The sequence below is a fragment of the Dromiciops gliroides genome, chromosome 3, assembly GCF_019393635.1.
Source record: "Dromiciops gliroides isolate mDroGli1 chromosome 3, mDroGli1.pri, whole genome shotgun sequence".
Taxonomy (NCBI): domain Eukaryota; kingdom Metazoa; phylum Chordata; class Mammalia; order Microbiotheria; family Microbiotheriidae; genus Dromiciops; species Dromiciops gliroides.
This window is the reverse complement of record NC_057863.1, coordinates 360,569,089-360,588,904: the sequence shown is the minus strand read 5'-3', so window position 1 is coordinate 360,588,904 and position 19,816 is coordinate 360,569,089. Positions and strand designations below refer to the sequence as shown.

Below are 19,816 nucleotides of genomic sequence, written 5' to 3'. Positions count from 1 at the left end.
AAATAACAGCAATGTAAGGTAGACCGAATGTGCAGTAAGATAGGTATGAAGTGCTACTATGTTATTTCAGAGGAAAAAGATTACTTTTAGCTAGAGGAAAAATAATATTTAGCTTTAAAGTTCTAAGATATTATTTAATTGCATACAATCATTAATCAAAAGTTATAAATATGACACATATTTGCGTGTATGTGTGTGCTTTTCATGAGATTTAAATTCCAACAACTTTCTCTGCAGTTAAAATTTATTTAAGTGAAAGAATGCATCATAGAATAATAGAGGTTTTTTCTTTACTCCTTGGACAGACCAAGCATTCTTTTTCTTCTAGATGATATGTACAGTATCTTAAACATATTGTGATTTTTGTGCTTTGCTCAAGAACTACAAAGCTAAAGCAAACTACTATGATTGCATGACATTATGTAGAAAATTATATTTTTGTCAGGAGTTTAAAATATGAACTTTTTGCCGTTTACTTTTCAGTAGAATAAGTATTTTTTTCACCTTAATACAAATTGGCCAGGCAAAATGGTAAGTAAACTTTGTACTATGCAAAGTATATTGGAGTAGGAGTCAGAAGACCCACCTAGGTATAAGTTCTGGCTCAAGCATTTAATCTTTTCTGAGAAATAATTTCCTTAGCTCTAAAGTTATGATGATAATAGGCAGAAGAGACAGCTTTCTGTAGGGAATAGAGCACTGGAGTCATTCAGAAGGCCTAGGTCTGAATGTCACTGTTGACATGAGAGCCATTAACTATAAGCAAGTAGTTTAAGTTCTTTGAGCTTCAGTGCCCTGATCTAGAAAATGCTGAGTATAATACTCTCATTATATTCCTCACAGAATTCTTGTGAAGAAAGCATTTTTAAGACCATAACGTAGGATACTATTAATTATTAATCATAAGTATAAAACATTATATAAATATATGTAGTCTGGATCAATAAGGTACTGGAAATTGTCCTGGAACCATCTTCGTCCTATAGTTTTAGAATATTAGAGCTGGAATGAAACTTAGAGATCAACTAGTCCAATCCTGTCATTTTATATGTCAAAAAACTGAGGGGAAGTGACATGTCACACAATGACTCAGTGGCAGAAATAAATAAAATCAAGGTTTCCTAGCTCTTAGTCCCACATTCTTTTCACATTACACAGTTTCTAGAAAGAGGATAGCTAGGCCCTTTTTTGTTTGTTTTTATTATATTTATGTTATATTGTGTTGCGTTGCATTGCATTGTGTTATGTTATTCAGAGAGTTTGATGATTTAAAAAATTTTTCACCTAGATCTATTTTCTAGGTCACTTGTTTTTGCTTTAAGATAGCTTACATTTTGTTTTGCTATTTCTTATTCTCACATAGAATCATTGTCTTCTGTTTGGTCTGTTCCAGTTTTCAGGAAGTTGTTGCTTAGATGAGGTTTTGTACTTCTGTCAAGCTGTTTATTCTCTTGCAAATTCTTCCATAGCTCTCATTTCTTTTCCAATTTTTTCCTCTAGTATTCTAATTTCATTTATAAAAAGTTTTTAAGTTCTTTGGAATTCTAGTTGAATTTGTGGCCAAGCTGTGTTTTTCTTTGAGGCTTTGCTTATAGGTGTTTTAGAGTCATTCTCTTCTAAGCTTGTGTATTGAGTATCCTTGTCACTACTTTTTTTTTAAGTGGGAGTCTTTGTTTTCTCGTTGTTGCAGCTTACTCCCTGACTTCTGTTGTGAGGGCTAAACTCTGAGCATTTCTGGAAGGAAGGTCTAGGCTAGTCTTTCCATTGCTTTTTTGAGGTATTGGATTGTGTTGTTCCAGGACATCAGGGACAGTTCAGATCAGTCTGGGGACCTGCAAGCCCCCAGTGTCCCCAAAGTGGTCTGATTCAGGGCAGTGTCTGATCATTTTCATGCTCCCATCCCAAGTTCCACTGCAAGTTTTTGTCCTGAGTTTGGGTCAAAGCAATAGTAAACTGCTGCTGGATTGAGCCCCTGTCAGCCAGTTAGGAAGCTCTGCTAATTCAGAGAGACAGATCTTTGGATTCCCATTGGTCTAGGATTCCTGCTCTACATTTTCTTCTCTAGGATTCAAGCTGATCTAGAAGCTGGAATTGAGACTCCATTCAGCACCTGGGGGTCTGAGCCACACAGCTGCTGCTTGCTTCTGAATTTCGGGTACACAGCTCAAGGTTCCTTACCCTATAATGACACTCTGGGCACAGGTCCCATTCTCAGTCTGTTCTGAATCGGTGATCCAGGACTGGGGTAGTGGATAACAAAGCTGCCAGATGGTACCTATTCCTGTTACAGGTTCCAGCATGGGTCTGGGACCTCCTTTTGCACTTGGTGCACAGCCTTCTTTCCCTTTGCTAGAGTGTACACAGAGTGCTCCCAGCCAGACCCCACCTTCAGTGTTCGTAGATGTCTCTGTCTCCCTATACTGACCTGGGTTGCAAAAATGACTCGCTATCTATATGGATTGGGGGGGTGGAAGGGAGCAGGGCAGAATTTTCATTACTAAGAACAATAATGTGGAGGCTCTACATTTATTTTTGGTATGAAAAACAATGTAGAACCAGTTTGTTTTCTAAGTTCTCTTGTTCTAGTTACTTTTGATTATTAGTTGAATTTGGTCTTTTTCTATAACAGTTACATTAACAGTTCCTTTTTAAGGAATCAGCAACCTTTACTGTGAATTGGCCTTCACATTAACTCAGTAGTTTTTGTGACCTTGCTCTTGACATTAAACCAGAAGGTTTGAAACTGAGCCAGATAGGGCAGCTAAGTGGCACAGTGGATAAAGCATCAGCCCTGGATTTAGGAGGACCTGAGTTCAAATCTGGCCTCAGACACTTGACACTTACTAGCTGTGTGACCCTGGGCAAGTCACTTAACACCCATTGCCCTGCAAAAAAAAAAAAAAAAGAAAAAAAGAAACTGAGCCAGACAATGCAGTCTTATTTATGATAGGAAAGAGTCCCTGTCCTTGTGACTACTTTTTTTTTTTTTTAGTGAGGCAATTGGGGTTAAGCGACTTGCCCAGGGTCACACAGCTCGTAAGTGTCAAGTGTCTGAGACCAGATTTGAACTCTGGTCCTCCTGACTCCAGGGCCGGTGCTTTATCCACTGCGCCACCTAGCTGCCCCGGTGACTACATTTTAATGAAACAGTAAATTTGTAAACACTATAAAGAACAGAAAATTGGTATCAGTTAGCATTGCTATTATTTGTTAAGAATAAGTCCAACCAACACAAACTGTTCTGTGATAGTGAAAAGCCTGGTAAATCCAGGAAGAAAAATGGTCAGTGATTAGCATAATAGGATCATAGTTTTAAAACTGAAAGAGACCTTAGCGCAGTCATCTAATAATCTAAACCCGTTATTTTACAAAGAAACTGAATCCCTGAGAATTTGTGTTTTGTCCAGATTGAAACCAGCAGCAGGTAGCATAGCTGGAACTTAAAACCAGGTTCTCTGACTTCAGCACACTTTGAGCTACGCTACACTACCCTTCTTCTCCCCATGTTGTGTTTCCACATTAGGAAAGTCTACTATATGATGATGCCTGTTATTAAACTGGTAAAACTTGGACTAGACCAAGAGTTCTTAACATGGGGTCCATGAGCCTTTTTTTTTGAGGGGGGGAGGGGACAACTGTTGTTTAGTCATGTCTGAGTCTTCACAAACCTGTGGACCACAGCAAAGATGTAAGCATGGCTTGCTATTTCCTTCTCCAGTGAATCAAAGCAAACAGAGGTTAAGTGACTTGCCTGGGATCACACAGCTAATGAGTGTTTGGGTAGATTTGAACTCTGGTCTTCCTGACTCTAGGCCCCATGCTCTATCTACTGAGCCAATAGCTGTCCCCTTTGATAACAGTATTTCAGTATAATTAATTATCTTTGTATTTACTTTTCCTGTGTATTTTATTTTATACATTTAAAAACATTATTCTGAGGATTCCATACATTTTAACACACGGCCAAAAGGGTCCATGACACAAAAACGGTTAAAAAAAACCCCAACTGGTCTAGATTGAGTTAGTTTAAAACTGACTAAAGACGGCAGCTAGGTGGCACAGTGGATAGAGCACAGGCTCTGGAGTCAGGAGTACCTGAGTTCAAATCCGGCCTCAGACGCTTGACACTTACTGGCTGTGTGACCCTGGGCAAGTCACTTAACCCCCATTGCCTCATTAAAAAAAAAAAAAAAAACTGACTAAAGGAATCCAAAGTAATTTTTAGTGGAACATATTCAGTCCCAGAGCCAGTAAGTATTTGCATTTAAACCAAGCTTAGTCTTGGAAATGCCTTTTCATTTTGTTTTGTTTTAAATATGTCATTCAGCTAGATCAAAGCCTCATAACTATAGGTTGCAACCCCATATGGGGTCACATAACTGAACATTGGGGGAGTCTCGAAAAATTTGGCAACAGTAAAAGGTTATGTATACCTATTTTATATTTCTATATATCTGGGGTTATGTAAAAAATTGTCCGGGGGGCAGCTAGATGGCGCAGTGGTTAAAGCACCGGCTCTGGACTCAGGAGTACCTGAGTTCAAATCCGGCCTCAGACACTTGACACTTACTAGCTGTGTGACCGTGGGCAAGTCACTTAACCCCCATTGCCTTAAAAAAAAAAAAATTGTCTGACAAAAAGGGGTTGCGAGTAGAAAAAGTTTCAGAAGCTCTGAACTAGATGATAAGGAGAATCCAAGACTTTGGAGAATTGGCTTAGAATAATGACTTTATGCTGAATTTTATTCTTATTTACTAAAGTATATTTAAGGTGGAAAATCTTCCTATGTTATTGACATGTAAAAAGACATTTTTATAGTCAATGCAAAGGAATATTTCCTGGTAGTTAACTACTAGAAGTATCAAAGGAGGTTTAAAATCACCCTTCTCTAGGAGATGATGATCTTTTAAAAACAAGATAAATCCCCATATAGAAAAGCTAAATGTAGCCCCATTTAAAAAAAAAAAAAGAACACTCCCCTCTGTTATTTCCAGCCTTTTAATTTCAAAATGTTTAGGACAATGTATGGGAACATATGATCCATTGAAAATTGAGGACTTATAATCGAAAGTTAGGAACAGACGGTACTCTATTTTATAGCATTATCCACTTTGGTTTTGGGGAAAATTATTTAAATTTCTTCAGTATAAGTTTTAAAAAATTTGAGGTGTGCAAAAGAACTATACTTTAAAAAAATAAGTAGAATAAAATATTACATATTCTGTAATTGGCCTGGGGGGGGATAGTAATACCTTTTTGTCAGCTATGAGTTATAGTCTGAATCGTGAAAGAAATCATAGGATCGGGGGCAGCTAGGTGGCACAGTGGATAAACCACCTGCCTTGGATTCAGGAGGACCCGAGTTCAAATGTGGCCTCAGACACTTGACACTTACTACCTGTGTGACCCTGGGCAAGTCACTTAACCCTCATTGCCCTGCCCCCCCCCCAAAAAAAGAAAAAGAAATCATAGGATCATAGATTTAAAACTGAAGTATATAAATATAGATTTAATATTGTTTCAGAAGTTAGTAGCAGCTGTCCAATATTTAATTAAATTGATTGATTCATGCCATAAACATGTATGGCAATGTTTTTTGCATTTTGCTTAGTATAGGTTCTGATGTGTTTAAAATGGCTATGTCATCAGTGCAATAATCTCAAGTAAATTTTTGGATATGGAATGGGAGAAAAACCTTTTCCTTTTAATTGAAAGTTTTTTGACTAAAAGTTACTACTTCTGTAAAATCTTGATATATAATTTCTCTTACCAGAAGGGGTAATCATGAAAGTAGTTTAAAGTAAAAAGAAACAATTGTTTCATTATTACAGTGATATCACACTTAGTAAAGGCCTCAGACATAAACTGTATCACTTTTTTAGTTTCTTCCATAGGGAGTTTTTTCTCCTTAAGTCATAGGATAGAAGTCATATAATTTCAATTTTGATTCTAACATGAAGCATTCAAGTGGTTTCATATAGGTAACAAAAGCAAAATTGCTCACATTAGTAAAACTTTGCAAAGGAATAGTATAAACATGATAATGTGATCAGGCAGCCAACAACCAAATTTGAATGTCTTTTTTGGTATTTGTGTTTCTTAATAATGATTTAGTGCCTTTACACTTTCCTCTTCAGGCCAGTCAGTAGTTAATAATTCAGTTACTGTGACATCCATACAAATGAATTAGGGTTTTAGTACTAAGATACCTTGTATTTCACTTTTATAGTCTTTAAGCCATGTCCAGCAAAATAAACCTAGCTAGGTGGCACAGTGGATACAGCACCGGCCCTGGAGTCAGGAGGACCTGAGTTCAAATCCAGCCCCAGACACGTGACACTTATGTGTGACCCTGGGCAAGTCACTTAACCCTCATTGCCCTGCAAAAACAAAAACAAAAGCAAACAAAAAAATAAATCTAACAGAAAATAGAAATTTATGGTAAGTGGCATAAATTTCCCTGGGAGAAAAAAAAACTAACAAAAGAATTTCCATTGAAAAGAGGAACTGTGATCAGGGCAGATAGGTGGTGCAGTGTATAAAGTACTGGCGCTGGATTCAAGAGGACCTGAGTTAAAATCCAGCCTCAGACACTTTACACTTACTAGCTGTGTGACCCTGGGCAAGTCATTTGACCCCATTTCCCCACCCCAAAAAAATAAATAAAAGAGGAACCATGATCTTAAGATAGTCACCATTGGGATGCTGCCTGATAGAGTTATCATGGGAGGCAGTTATGGTATATTGGAAAGAGCGTAGGATGTGCACCTTAATTTTCTTACCTGTGAAATGAAGTTGAACTAGACAGTCTCGGAGGGTCTATCTCATTTTGAAACTTTTGTTATCCTATAATTGGCAATACCTAAAGACCAAGAAACTTTAAAAGAAATCAATCTCTAATGGTAGGAGTGGAAAGCATTTCCAATTATTGTTCCCATGGTAGTATGAAAGAATACATTTAAAAAAAAACCAGTAGTAAATTTCTGCATAAAAACCCAACTCTAAGTCCTATGATCTTATGGACTAGTAATGACATATTTGAGTTTCCCCTCATTTTCTTCCAATAGGATGATAAATTTCTATATAATTATGTGACTGCTGCTAATTATAATTTTCATCAATTATAATAATAGCACATCATTATGTATTATTTAAGATTCTAAAAACACTTTTACATATATTATTTTATTTGATCTTCACTACAACCCTCTGGGACACAGTGCTATTCTTTTCCTCATTTTATAGATGAGGAAAATAAATTTCAGAGGTTAAGATGACTTGCCTAGGATAACGCAGCTAACAAGTATCTGAGGAGGGATTTCAGCATATTTGTCTTAATAATTTAAAAGTGAAACACAGCATGGTGTAAAGGATAGAGAGCTAGCCTCAAAGTTAGGAAGACCTTAGTATAAGGCCCACCTCTAATACATACTGATTTTATGACTGGGCAAGTTGTTTAGTCTCTTGCCAGCCCAAGGCAACACTCTAAGACCATAAAGTTGAAGAACAGGTGCTGAAATGCATTGGTAAAGAGTTTTCTCACTAGGAGATCTCTTAAATAAATGAAATCATAGATCTACCTCTTCATCCCCACTTTAAAAATAAAACAAAATTTGGACTAATTTTTAGTAAATTTTTTAGTAAAAAAACACTTTTAGTAATAAAATTTGGGAAAAGTAATAATACCATAACCTAAGTAGATAGATCCCTAGTTCAAGAAGAACCAAATTTCAGAGATAGCCTAAGGAAACCAATTTCAATTTTTGTATATGTAGAATCCATTATCATTTGGATAGAGGTTAGATTTCAGTTTTCTACTGTAATTTGTAAAGTTTTACTATACTCCCTTTTTAGGAGATGGAAAGACAAAAAAGATTCTATTGATATCCCTATTTATTCCCTCTTTAAAAAATTCTATTAAAATGTAAATCCTAAATTAAAAAATGCACTTTTGTATTCCCTCTTCCTGTTTTAAAGTTATTTATTGGATACACATTGCATTTTGTACTTATTTCATTCAAGCCTCATAGAAAATTTGGTACAATGTAGTCAGACTATTCTTTCTCACATTTTTTTTTTTTTGGTGAGGCAATGGGGGTCAAGTGACTTGCCCAGGGTCACACAGCTAGTGTCAAGTGTCTGAGGTCAGATTTGAACTCGGGTCCTCCTGAATCCAGGGCCGCTGCTTTATTCACTGCGCCACCTAGCTGCCACCTCTTTCTCATTTTTTTAGGGACAACTTAAAACACATTTGTGGAAAGACCTAATAAGCATTGTATTTATGGGGAATACATATTGACATACTTGCAGATGTGCTTTTTGAATATGTATTAGATTTCTACCTAGACCTTGGTTATGTATATTGTTTTTCAATTTAACTTAAGATTTTACTTTTTTATATCTTACATATTTATGTGTTTCTGAAACCTTTTCCCAAGTTCATGGAAGTTCATGTGTACTTGAAATTTCCATTTGATTTTGAAGGTCCTGGATTTAAAATTAAAGCCTTATTTTTGTTACAGTTTTAAAGTTTTTATGTTAATACTTGCATTGATTCTAGAAAAGGAAGATATGAAGAATTCATTTTGTAGATAGTTCATAAAGATGATGGGTGTGTTACAGAAATAATGGATATTAAATCTTTATAGTGAGCATTGTAATCTCAGATTGTTGTTTTAAAAAATATATAAAATGTTACTTGAAAGATGTTTTTCCAACATCTTTCAATAAAAATTCCGTTGAGAATTTTCTAGAATAACATTGTAGGTTTCTAAAAACATGATAACATCAAAGAAGCTGCCCTTTAGAATAACACTGACCCAGATCTAGAGCCTAAAAAACTCACAGGGAATGGAAAAGCCCATATTTAATGAAAATGGAGACCCAAACACATAACTTTTACTTTGTGCTGCCATTGCTCATTCATATAATAGATGGGATTATGATACTGGATAAATATAGGAATGATTGGCAAACATTTAGGGTCTACTAGCCTAAGTTCAGTATTTAGTAATCTGTATTGTGCTGATCTTTTGTCACTTTTCATATATTATCATGTTCTCTCAGCTATCTTTTCATAAATATATATACACACATATATGTTATCATTTTACCAACTGTACCCTGTGCTGCAGTGAATGCTTGCTTTTCTTTGTGTCTTCCCTGGTACTTCATAGAGTGCCATGTACATAGTGTTAGCAAATATTAGGTTTTTTATTGCAAGTTAAAGACAGTAAGGAGGTAGAAAGAAGGAATAAAGAAAAAGTGAAACAAAAATTCCGATATGATATTTATGGAAAATATTTTGATAAGTTCAATATTTAATAATATTCTTTGGGGGCAGATTTTGACATAGGTTTGTGGATTCTAGTTATCTTAAAATTGATGAGTGTTAAATGGGTGTTCAGTCTTATATAGTACAAAGGACTATGGACAGAGTCTTGTGTGGGGACAGCAGGTAGGATTGTGGTCCCAGCTCTATTCCTAACCAGCTCTGTGACCATGGGCAAGTAACTTAACTTCTATGAATCTTAGTTTTCCCTCATTCATAAAAGTAAGAAGATAGGAATAGATGGGCTCTGGTTTCCATTTTTGAGTGAGAGAGAGAGAGAGTGTGTGTGTGTGTGTGTGTGTGTGTGTGTGTGTCGTTTAGCTATGAGGCATTTGATCAGGCAGTAGATTGGATTTTCACTTTTATTAAACATTCTACCGTGTTTCTTTTATGAATTATTGATTTAGGTCTGATTTCTTCTATCATTGAGCTTATGAGTGTGAGCTAATTTGAATAGCTGTGGCATCCAAGTGATTTGTCGATAAATGCTATGTTTTTTCTGTTAGTATTTGGGAAACTGAATTTGCACTATTAAGATTCTTTTATATATGACTTTGTTTTTATCATAGAAGGTATAGTTTATTCATTGTTTCATTGTCCTTGGTTAAGCAGGGAGTTTAGAATGGCAGCACGGAGCAGTGGAAATAAGCCATATTAGAAAGACTTAGGTTAAAATCCTACTTCTGATACATGCTAGCTGTGTGAGCACAGGTTATTTGCCTCTAAGTGTCCTTGGCAAATCTCAAAAAAACTCTTTTAAGTTGCAGATGAGTTGCTGATCTGCCTGGTTTTATAGAGTTTGTGCACAAGAAACTCCATATACTAATGAAATCATAGCTCTAGATTTAAAAAAAAGGCAGGTGGGAGCAAGTTGGTTTTATTAGATGCCAGAAATACCAAGTTATTTATAGAATATAGAATTAACCACTAACCTCAAAAGGTAAAAACTATACCATAGAGTTGTATATAATTCAGTAACCATTTAGCAAGCACTTACTTGATGAAGTGATAGTCACTGGGGGTGATACAAAGAACAACAACACTATTCCTGCCCTCATTGAGTTTGCAGTCTAGTAGTGATGAAACAGTAAGTATAATAACATCTAGGAAGCTTGTTATTAAACCTCATTATGACTTTTGAATATCTGTGTCCTTTTCCAAAAGGTTCATTTTTAACTGTGTTCTCTATAGGTGCTTATTATAAATCTCATTATAAAGGTTTAATATAATTTTATCTTTTTACTCTGATTTGTGATTATTTTATGATGCTGTTATTAAAATTGCCTTTTATGGTATACTCATTTCTGAAATTAATGTCTTTTACACAGTAACGGGGGGTATCACAGAGGAGCAGTTTCAGACACATCAACAGCAATTAGTTCAAATGCAAAGGCAGCAACTTGCTCAGCTTCAGCAGAAACAGCAATCTCAGCATTCCTCACAACAGACACACCCAAAAGCACAGGTAAGTCGCTCTGTGACCTCCCTTTCTGATCTGACTTTCCACCTCTGTTGGGCATAAAGGTTACTGTGATGCTGCTGCTCTGTGATTTAGGGGGGTGGTTAAGTTTCCTTTCAAATAATCTCTATTTCTGTTTAAAGTCAGTGTCCTTGTTCTTGAAATTTACAATGTTTCATTGAGCCCGATGATCTTTTTAATGCTTTATTGCTGAGGAAAAAACAAGAATAGATTCTGAAGACATTAGGATAGAGTATAGCTGAAAATATTTATTCAAAAATAGAACTTTGCTGATATATTTTATTGTTTTCTAATAATTATTTAAACAGACACTATATTGTTATGCTCATTTAAAATGAAAGATTATTATGCTTTAATTCAGTAATTCCAAAGGAACCAACCAATCACTTCACTCTATGCTATGCTGCCTTCCTATCTGTCATTATACCTTCTATGGAGGAATGAGGAGTCCTTTGCAAAAAGAATCTACCATTGCCAGAAATTAGGGTTTTTAGTAAGTCCTAGCCATGGCTGTGTATCTCTAGTAGAGATAAAAATGAGAATACTGGAATTTTTTTCCCCCACATGCCTCAAATTTGAAATCAGAGTAATGTTTTAATGTAAAAATACATATGGGTTTTTATTAAGCTTTATTAGCTATATATTGAAATAAAATTGCTCAAATTACATCTTCAATTTGTCATTATTTTGGTTGATAATCCCAAGATAATTATACAAACAAATTTTGTTATGAACTTTGGCCAACAGTGAAAATAAAACAGCTATAATTCATTTCTAAATATCTGAGTCTAGGCCCCTTTCAGCTGTATATTATCATGATCTTGGATTCAGATCTTTTGGTCCTCAAACCTGGTAGAATCTACCCACATTGATTCTGACTGTGGTTTTCAGACAGGGACAATTTTTATCTTATCTGGGATGAAATCTTAGATCTAAAGTTGAACAGGACCTCACAGGCTACTACCTCCTCCTCATTTTACTGATGAGAAAACCTGGCCACAGGTACTGTAAGTGATGTAACCAAAGTCATAGAGATAGTAAGTATCACAAGGAATTAGAATTTGAACCCAGGTCCTGGGTTCCAGAATAAATCTTTCTGCCATATGGGCTATTTTTAGTGATCTTTTTTTTTTTTTTTTTGGTGGGGCAATGGGGGTTAAGTGACTTGCCCAGGGTCACACAGCTAGTAGATGTCAAGTGTCTGAGGCCAGATTTGAACTCAGGTCCTCTTGAATCCAGGGTTGGTGCTTTATCCACTATGCCATCTAGCTGACCTGTAATCTTTAAATAATTAAGACTGTTGACTGGAGTTTCAGAATTTTCCTAAAAGGACTTGTGTTATTCCATGAAGTATTTGCACTGGCTTTGGGGTCCTGAATCCAGCAGTTTGAGAATTTCAAGGGAGCCCAGAATCTAGATGTTTTCTCATTTATGTTTTTGAAATGGTTCCAGAGGGGAAGGCAACAGCTTTTTAGGGCCACCCCATTCTTCAGTGTGCTTTGAAAGTCACAAGCAAAGAATTAAGAATTTAACTTTGTTCATTTTGTAGGGCTCAAGCACCTCTGACTGTATGTCTAAAACACTTGACTCAGCCAGCGCCCACTTTGCTGCATCTGCAGTGGTCAGTGCACCAGTTCCAACTCGCAGTGAGGTGACCAAGGAACAGAGCACTAGCCACAGTAATATAAATGGTGTTGTCCAGCCTTCAGGTAAGGCTGACATTTCAAGTGGTCTTGACTGGAAGAACTTAGGGTCATAGAGATCCAGGGTTTAGACACAGAGAGGATAAATGACTTGCCCACAGGCACACAAGAAGTAAAATTGCACACCTGGGATTCAAACTTGGGTCCTATAATCCTATGCTCAACACCTTTTCTACTGTACCAGACTACCAGTCATGTTATTCACAAATAAGGTTTTGATTTCCTTTTTGTTAAAATCCTATGACATTTATGGCAATAGAACAGAAAAAATTATACTATTAAAACTTTATTTACATAGAAATTTTAAAATACAAACATAGTTGGTATAGTTTATAACTTTTCCACTTTTATACATTATAATTAATGGTTAGTAATTGACTAGTGTCCAAAAGTTAGCTGAAAGATTTAATATTGAAATACAATACTCTCCTACCTCTTAGTGATGTGAGTTTAACTTACTAACTTAGGAAATATTGTCATCAAATTTAAGTACTTCAATTGGATATTTTCTGGGGCTTATATATATAGTGGAGGGAGATAATGGAGTAGAGAAGAATGTCAGTAGCTTGGTATTCTGGATGGAAGGAAAGAAAATTATAATATAGCCTCCTTTTTTTTTTCTAGAATTGAGATTTAGCCTAATCTCTTCTATACTTATTCTTGCTATTCTTCACCCCTCCTAGTTTCTTGACAATCTCATTACCATTTATCCAACCCATTGTGCTTGTATACCATCATCAACAATGCATTATTCATGGGATAATAAATGACAAATGTATCAGCCACAATTGAAGAGAGATATTTAGAGTGGTGAAATCAATGCTAAACCTCCAATCTTTGAATACATAAATAGTTGTGTACAGTGGCTCCCCTTTCACCCTGATCAATATTGATAAGAGACCCTGGCTGCCTTTACCATCTGCCATGGTTCTTCAGAGACTTATTTTTGCATCCATTGCCCTTTAATATTCTATTTACCTGCTAGGACACCAGATTTTTTTTGTTTGTTTGTTTCTTTGATGCAATTCCTTATTCCAGATTATACATCTGTATTGGTACCTATGCCTGGGCTTCAGCAAATGGTAATAAAATGCAAACTGTTATTTCCACCTGCCTCAATTTCCAAAATGTGCTCTTGACTTCTAGATCTTATGTACTATATTATGCTTACCTGCTCTAATTTACTAAAACACTCAAGGCAACTGGAAACTTTGTCTTCCATGGTCCCCTCAGTGAATTTAGGTTTGTGGGAGATGAATGATGCCTGTAGCAAGGATGTTTATTTACTTTAGAAGTAACCTAGCTATGAAGGGTAATAATGATGGGAGTAATGAAGTCAGACATGGGCATAAACACAGTTTGGGTGATTAGGTTAGTTCCATATAATGCAAAACATTTTGTCAACCTAAGTTAGAAGAATTGAATATAAAGGCCATTTGGAAAGTGGTGGGTGACAATGTTAGGAAGGATAGGACAGGAGTAATTTTGGTTGAGTTTGGTTGGCATGATGGCCAAGATTCCTTGGCAAACTTTTAAGTAACCTAGTACCAGTATATGAAAGGAATATGACTTAAAGCAGGCCACTTAGTGGGCAGGCTATTTTTATCTTATTTAATTTTGTTCTTTATTCAGTCTTAAGATGTGTGTTCATTGAATATAGCTCAATTTCCCCTCTCTGTTTTTGTCAAAACATCCCTAAAATAGGGGATGCATTGCTTCATCTAATTATATCTTCCTATTTTCAATAGAATATGAATTTCCCACAATATGCATTTCCCTTTTTTGTATACTCCTTCTAGATAATGAAAATGAAAAGATGGTCAAATTTTTAATATAATTTGCTAGTTTTCAGAGCCTCACTGTAGAAAAGATAAATTTTTCATTTCCTGATTTTTAAAAAAAAATCACATTTTTATTAATAAAAAATAATGATTTTTTAAAATCCTACTAAAATATTCAAGCATAAATATTTGTCTTATTATAATTTGGTTTCAAATAATTTCATTCACCTTTTCACCAGATGACCTTTCTTTCCTTCCCAGGAACCTCTAAAACTCTGTACTCCACCAATATGGCTTTATCATCCAGCCCAGGGATTTCAACTGTACAACTTGTAAGGACAGTTGGCCACACCACCACAAACCACTTAATCCCAGCATTGTGCACAAGCAGCCCTCAGACACTTCCCATGAACAATTCTTGCCTGACAAATGCAGTGCACCTCAACAATGTCAGTGTTGTTTCTCCAGTCAATGTGCATATCAATACAAGGACTTCAGCACCATCGCCAACAGCCTTAAAACTTGCCACAGTTGCTGCCAGTATGGACAGAGTGCCAAAGGTGACTCCTAGCAGTGCCATCAGCAGCATAGCAAGGTGTGTGTCAATGTCTAGAATAGAATAAAATATCAGACTTATAAGGGACCTTATAAATTCTATATTCCAATCCTCTCATTATGCAGGTAAGGAAACTGGGTCCAGAAAAGTTAAATGACTTGTATAAGGACACTTGGCCTATAAGTGGCAGAATCATAATAGAAACCCAGATTTCCTGGTTCTTGGTTTATTTCATTTCTTGGTTTGAAATGAATGGGTTGTGTAATCTCTGAGCTCCAACCAAAAATATGAACACCAGAGCAAATCCATACCTAAATCCAAGAAGTCTATAATGATAAAAATTCAAGTAATTCTCCACTACTCTTCCTACATCATCATTTATCTTCCTCTACTATCTCTTTCACCCCTAACATGAAGAAGTAACCCTTTTTTCCAAGGCTAATATTTTACATGTTCCTGTGATCCTATCCTGTCTTATCTGGCAGATTGCCCCACCATCATTCACTTTCTCCATTCTTCAATGTCTCTTTGTCTCCTGCTGACTCTATTCCTGTTGCCTACAAATATACATCATACTCTAGTTCCGGCCTGCTGTTATAGCTTATTAGACATTATTTTCTTTCATTTTTTCTTTTGTTTAACAAATTAGCCTTATTGTCAATCCTTTCTCCATCATTCATCTCTTTGCCTTTGTACAGGCTGACCACCATACTTGTAATATACTCCTCATCTCCATCTCTTAGATTTCCTAGTATCCTTAAAGACTCAGCTTAAATTCTGATTCCCATATAAGACCTTACCTGAGCCTCCTAGCTGCTTTTGTGCACCCCCCCGCCAATTTCCTTGTATTTATTTTGATTATATTTTATATATTCAAAATACATGTTATTTTCCCCTATAGAAAGTATGCCCCTTGAGGTCAGGAATCATTTCCTTCTTTGTGTTTGTATCCTTAATATTTGACACAGTACTGGCACTGTATAGTAGGTATTTAAAACATGCTTTCTGATTAACCAATTGATTGGTTTTTTACTATAGAATAAGCTTTTACCCTTCTTTATATCTCTTAAAAATACATGAAGTTCCTTAAAAGCAGCAATGATATCTTAATTCTTCTTCCCCCAGCACAACAACGTGCATTAATGCCCTCATAAATGCACTCATTAAATGTTTGTTAAATTGATGAATGGGAAACTTTTGAAGATAACCAGGTGGTTAGTCATGCATGTTCATTTTTAAAAGACTATAAGTAAAATTATGTCACTCTATGCCTAATGCTTCTGGGACATGGCTATGTCTTGACCACAAAAGTTATTTCAGAAGGTCTTTTGATTGCCTTATGTTACATACTGAAATTGTTCAGCTCATCAACTGTATTAAACATTTCTCTTCAAATACAGTGGAGTTGGATAAACATATTATTATGAAGTAAATAGTATAGCCAAGTTATAAGCAGATTAAAGGGATTTCTTCAGTGAAAAGAGCTATCCTTTGTTCCAGTCCATTTATGTCAGTACTTGATTTTGTTTTGCATGTATTTAGAATTAGTGCTCATATAAAGGTTTCTTGGGACATAAAGAATATTAAGATCATATTTAAAACACTAATGTTTATATTATCATGACTCTTGTTTCAGAGAGAACCATGAACCAGAAAGATTGGGTTTAAATGGAATAGCAGAAACAACAGTAGCTATGGAAGTGACATAACCTCCAACTGGTGGCGCTGACCTGTGCTGATGGTGTGTAGTCATTTCTTTTCCAACTGAATGCAAAATACAAGGCTCTGTGGATCACAGAGATTAATGGACCTATTGAACTATCAGTATATCGTATATTAAATCGATATATAATGTACATTTTGTAAAATTGGGAAAATCACTACCTTGTAAAATAGTTTATTTGTATCATCAATATTATTTCTGTTACTTGAATAGTAGATATTCATCATCATGCTTTTGCACTTGAATTTGCAACTGAATGGATTTAAAAAAATAATTCTTTAATGGGATCATGAGCATGAAATGGGATCCTGCATCACTTGTTTTAACTATTTATTTTGCCATGTTTACATTTTGTATCTTGTACAAATAAATCAAACTTTGTGTCTAAAAAGTTAAAGATTCATAGCTAGGAAATGAAATTCTTGTAATTTTTTTCTAAAGGAACTGTAAAGTTTTCACTTGGTTCATTTTGTTTCACAATTTGACTAGATGGACTTTTTGGTAAATACTTTAGTGGCATTTCACTGTCAAATATGAAGTTCAAGGCAAAATAGTATTTTCTATTACTGTGCAGGGGAAAGGGATGGATCGATACATGCAAATTTAATGTAGTAACTCACTTTTCCATATATTTTGAATGTATATTTCTATTTATAATACCAGTTTATAAAAAATAATTACACAGAAAAAACTGACTAGGAAAAATTATGCATCTAGCACATATAAACTGTGCAGATAAGAAAATTTTTCAACTGATTACATTTTATCTGAAGACTACATATTTTAACGGCTTTAAAACTGTAACACACCACATAAAGAATATTTTACCAGGTATGTATTGCATTATATCATTGCAATAATTATTGGATGTCTAGATATCGAGCCATCCCAGGTGGTGGGAGGGGGGGAGGGTTGTGGCAAGATTGTCTTTTCAATTTCGGAGAATTTTCCTGTGGCTACAAGGCAAGTAACGGGTTGGAAAAAGTCTGACTGTAAGCGTTGGACACCTTCGTAGTGTAGTGTTTTAGTGACTTTTTTTATACGGTTCTTGTAAATTAGATATGTGTAGTGGTGTTTCAGAATGTTTGTTTATGCACTAGTTCAGACAACTTTCCCTGTTACTTGTTCTTGATAAGTGAAAACTGCAGGGAAATAAAAATACATATCAAAACATGAACATGTTGCATATGTTTATTTCAAAATGAAACAGTATAAATGAAAATTTAAGAAAGATAATAGCACTTAGCAGCACTTTTCATTTTCTCAGTGCTTTTCAAGCATTAACAAAGAAAATTATAATAAGCCTATCACCGGGCATTATGGTTTTCCTGATAATACAATATAAGCTACCTTTGAGATGGAAGGATCTTAAATATTTTGCAGAATGTAATTAATTTGCAGTATAATAGGAATTGGAAATCACAAATGAGCCTCTATGAATAAAATTTTAGTGTAGAGTTACTTTATAAGGGTTTTTTTGTCACATGAGGGGGGAGTATAACTACTTTTAATGAGAAATGATGGAAACAACATTTTTAACTTACATCAATGATTTTATACTTTTCAATTTTATCTGCAGTACTGGAAGTTGTAAATGGATGTGTCAGGTGAATTAACAGGCCAAGATTTTAGAACAGCAGATGAAATTTCTGTTGAGAGTGATTTTAATTGGGTCCTAAATTTGTATAACAATTTATGGGCAAAAATAGAGAAAAAAATAAATTGCATTTCCTCCATCAGTGTGACCTGATAAGATCCAAACTCTTTTCTGCCATTTTACACATAATTCTTTTGAGTTCTGATTGCTGATTTCATAAAGGAAACAACTTTGGTTTGATGTGTCTTGTGACTAATTTCTGCTTTCATTGGAAGTGTCTCATTTTTGCTAAGGGGATATGACAACTGTGTAGTACGAATTTTCATGAAAAAAATTTTTCTTCATTCAAATAAAGCAAGAAGTTAATTTTATTGGGACAGTATACATAATTAGTAATTCTAAAATGAAGAGACTATCAGTGTTTAAAAGATTAAAATACTTTTTGGGGATGCTATCAGATCAAGTGTATCAATTGCTAATATTATTTCTGTACTTCAAAAAATCCATGTTTTCACCTGTGTGGCCATTTCCTCCATTGATACAGATTATTTCCTCCATTGATACAGATTAAAACCTCTATTCCTTGGTAGATGATCTTTATGAATTACTGTGGCAAAAAAGAAATCTATCTGGTGTCCAAGCTTTCTGATCTAACCAGGCTGATTCTCAGGTGATATCTATCTGTGTCTAGCACCAGGTCCTTGGTAGAAGTCTTTCATTTAGATAATACCTGCCAGAGTGTAGGTCCCCTGGCAAAAACCTTTGAGAAATCAGAGATGTCACTATACTGTTGTGACACTTGGGTGGAGAATTAAACATCAGTAACATTTTTATTCTTTTGAAACAAAGCAGAAAGGTAAGCTTTTTTAATTAGAGAAGATTAATGGGCAGTGTTTCTGTTTGCTACATTCTTTTTTCATTTTAAGATAATGAAATGTAGGTGGTGTAGCAGAGTAACTGCATTTTAAAATGGTATACAGTTATCCCTTCCACATCGAGGGGGTTAGGGCATGGAACCCCCATAATCTGGAAAATCCATGTAAATATTTTTGGCCCTCCCTTTGTACCAGAGAAGGTCTGAATTTTTTCTTTCTTTTTTTAATATAGGGTCTTTACAGTAAATTATTGTAAAATTTGGGTTATGCATTTCTGAGTTTCTATACATTTTCTTTCTCATCTGCTGGCCTTTTACATGTCATCTGCGGCTTCCACAAAACTCCCCCAAAATTCCCACTTAATTTCTTATGTTGATCTCTGATATATCAAAACCATGGTGATGTGGAAGGGATAACTGTATTACGTGTTGACTTTCTAACTAGTGTCAGAATTTCCTACAATAAATGATCTGCTACTTTGAGCCCTCAGAACGGGACATTTTCAACAGTCAAGTTTTCTTACAGCAGAAAACTAACTACTTATGTCCTAAACTTCATAATTTTGCCATTTGGGAATGGAAACTTTTATAAAAATATACTTAGGGTTCCTTTCTTATTTAAAACAATACAGCTCATAACCTAACCTTTGCTTAACTGAAGTCATTATGAACATCATACTGAAGATGAAGATGTAGATGGCACAGAGCAAAGGCAGTGACTTTATAACTTGCTTTCTTCAAAAAGTTTTTTAATGTCAGTTTCCTTCTTGA

The 19,816-nt window shown here is 35.2% G+C and overlaps 1 protein-coding gene across 1 annotated transcript in view; it reads left to right on the top strand.

The window, feature by feature from the left end:
• EPC2 (enhancer of polycomb homolog 2) overlaps nucleotides 1-19,267 on the top strand; it is a 183,503-nt gene extending 164,236 nt beyond the window's left edge. The window contains 4 exon segments of the mRNA XM_043995732.1: nucleotides 10,660-10,796; nucleotides 12,361-12,520; nucleotides 14,557-14,890; nucleotides 16,488-19,267. Coding sequence (XP_043851667.1) covers nucleotides 10,660-10,796; nucleotides 12,361-12,520; nucleotides 14,557-14,890; nucleotides 16,488-16,560 — 704 coding nt within the window. The 3' untranslated portion in view covers nucleotides 16,561-19,267.
• The last annotated feature ends 549 nt before the right edge of the window (nucleotides 19,268-19,816 follow it).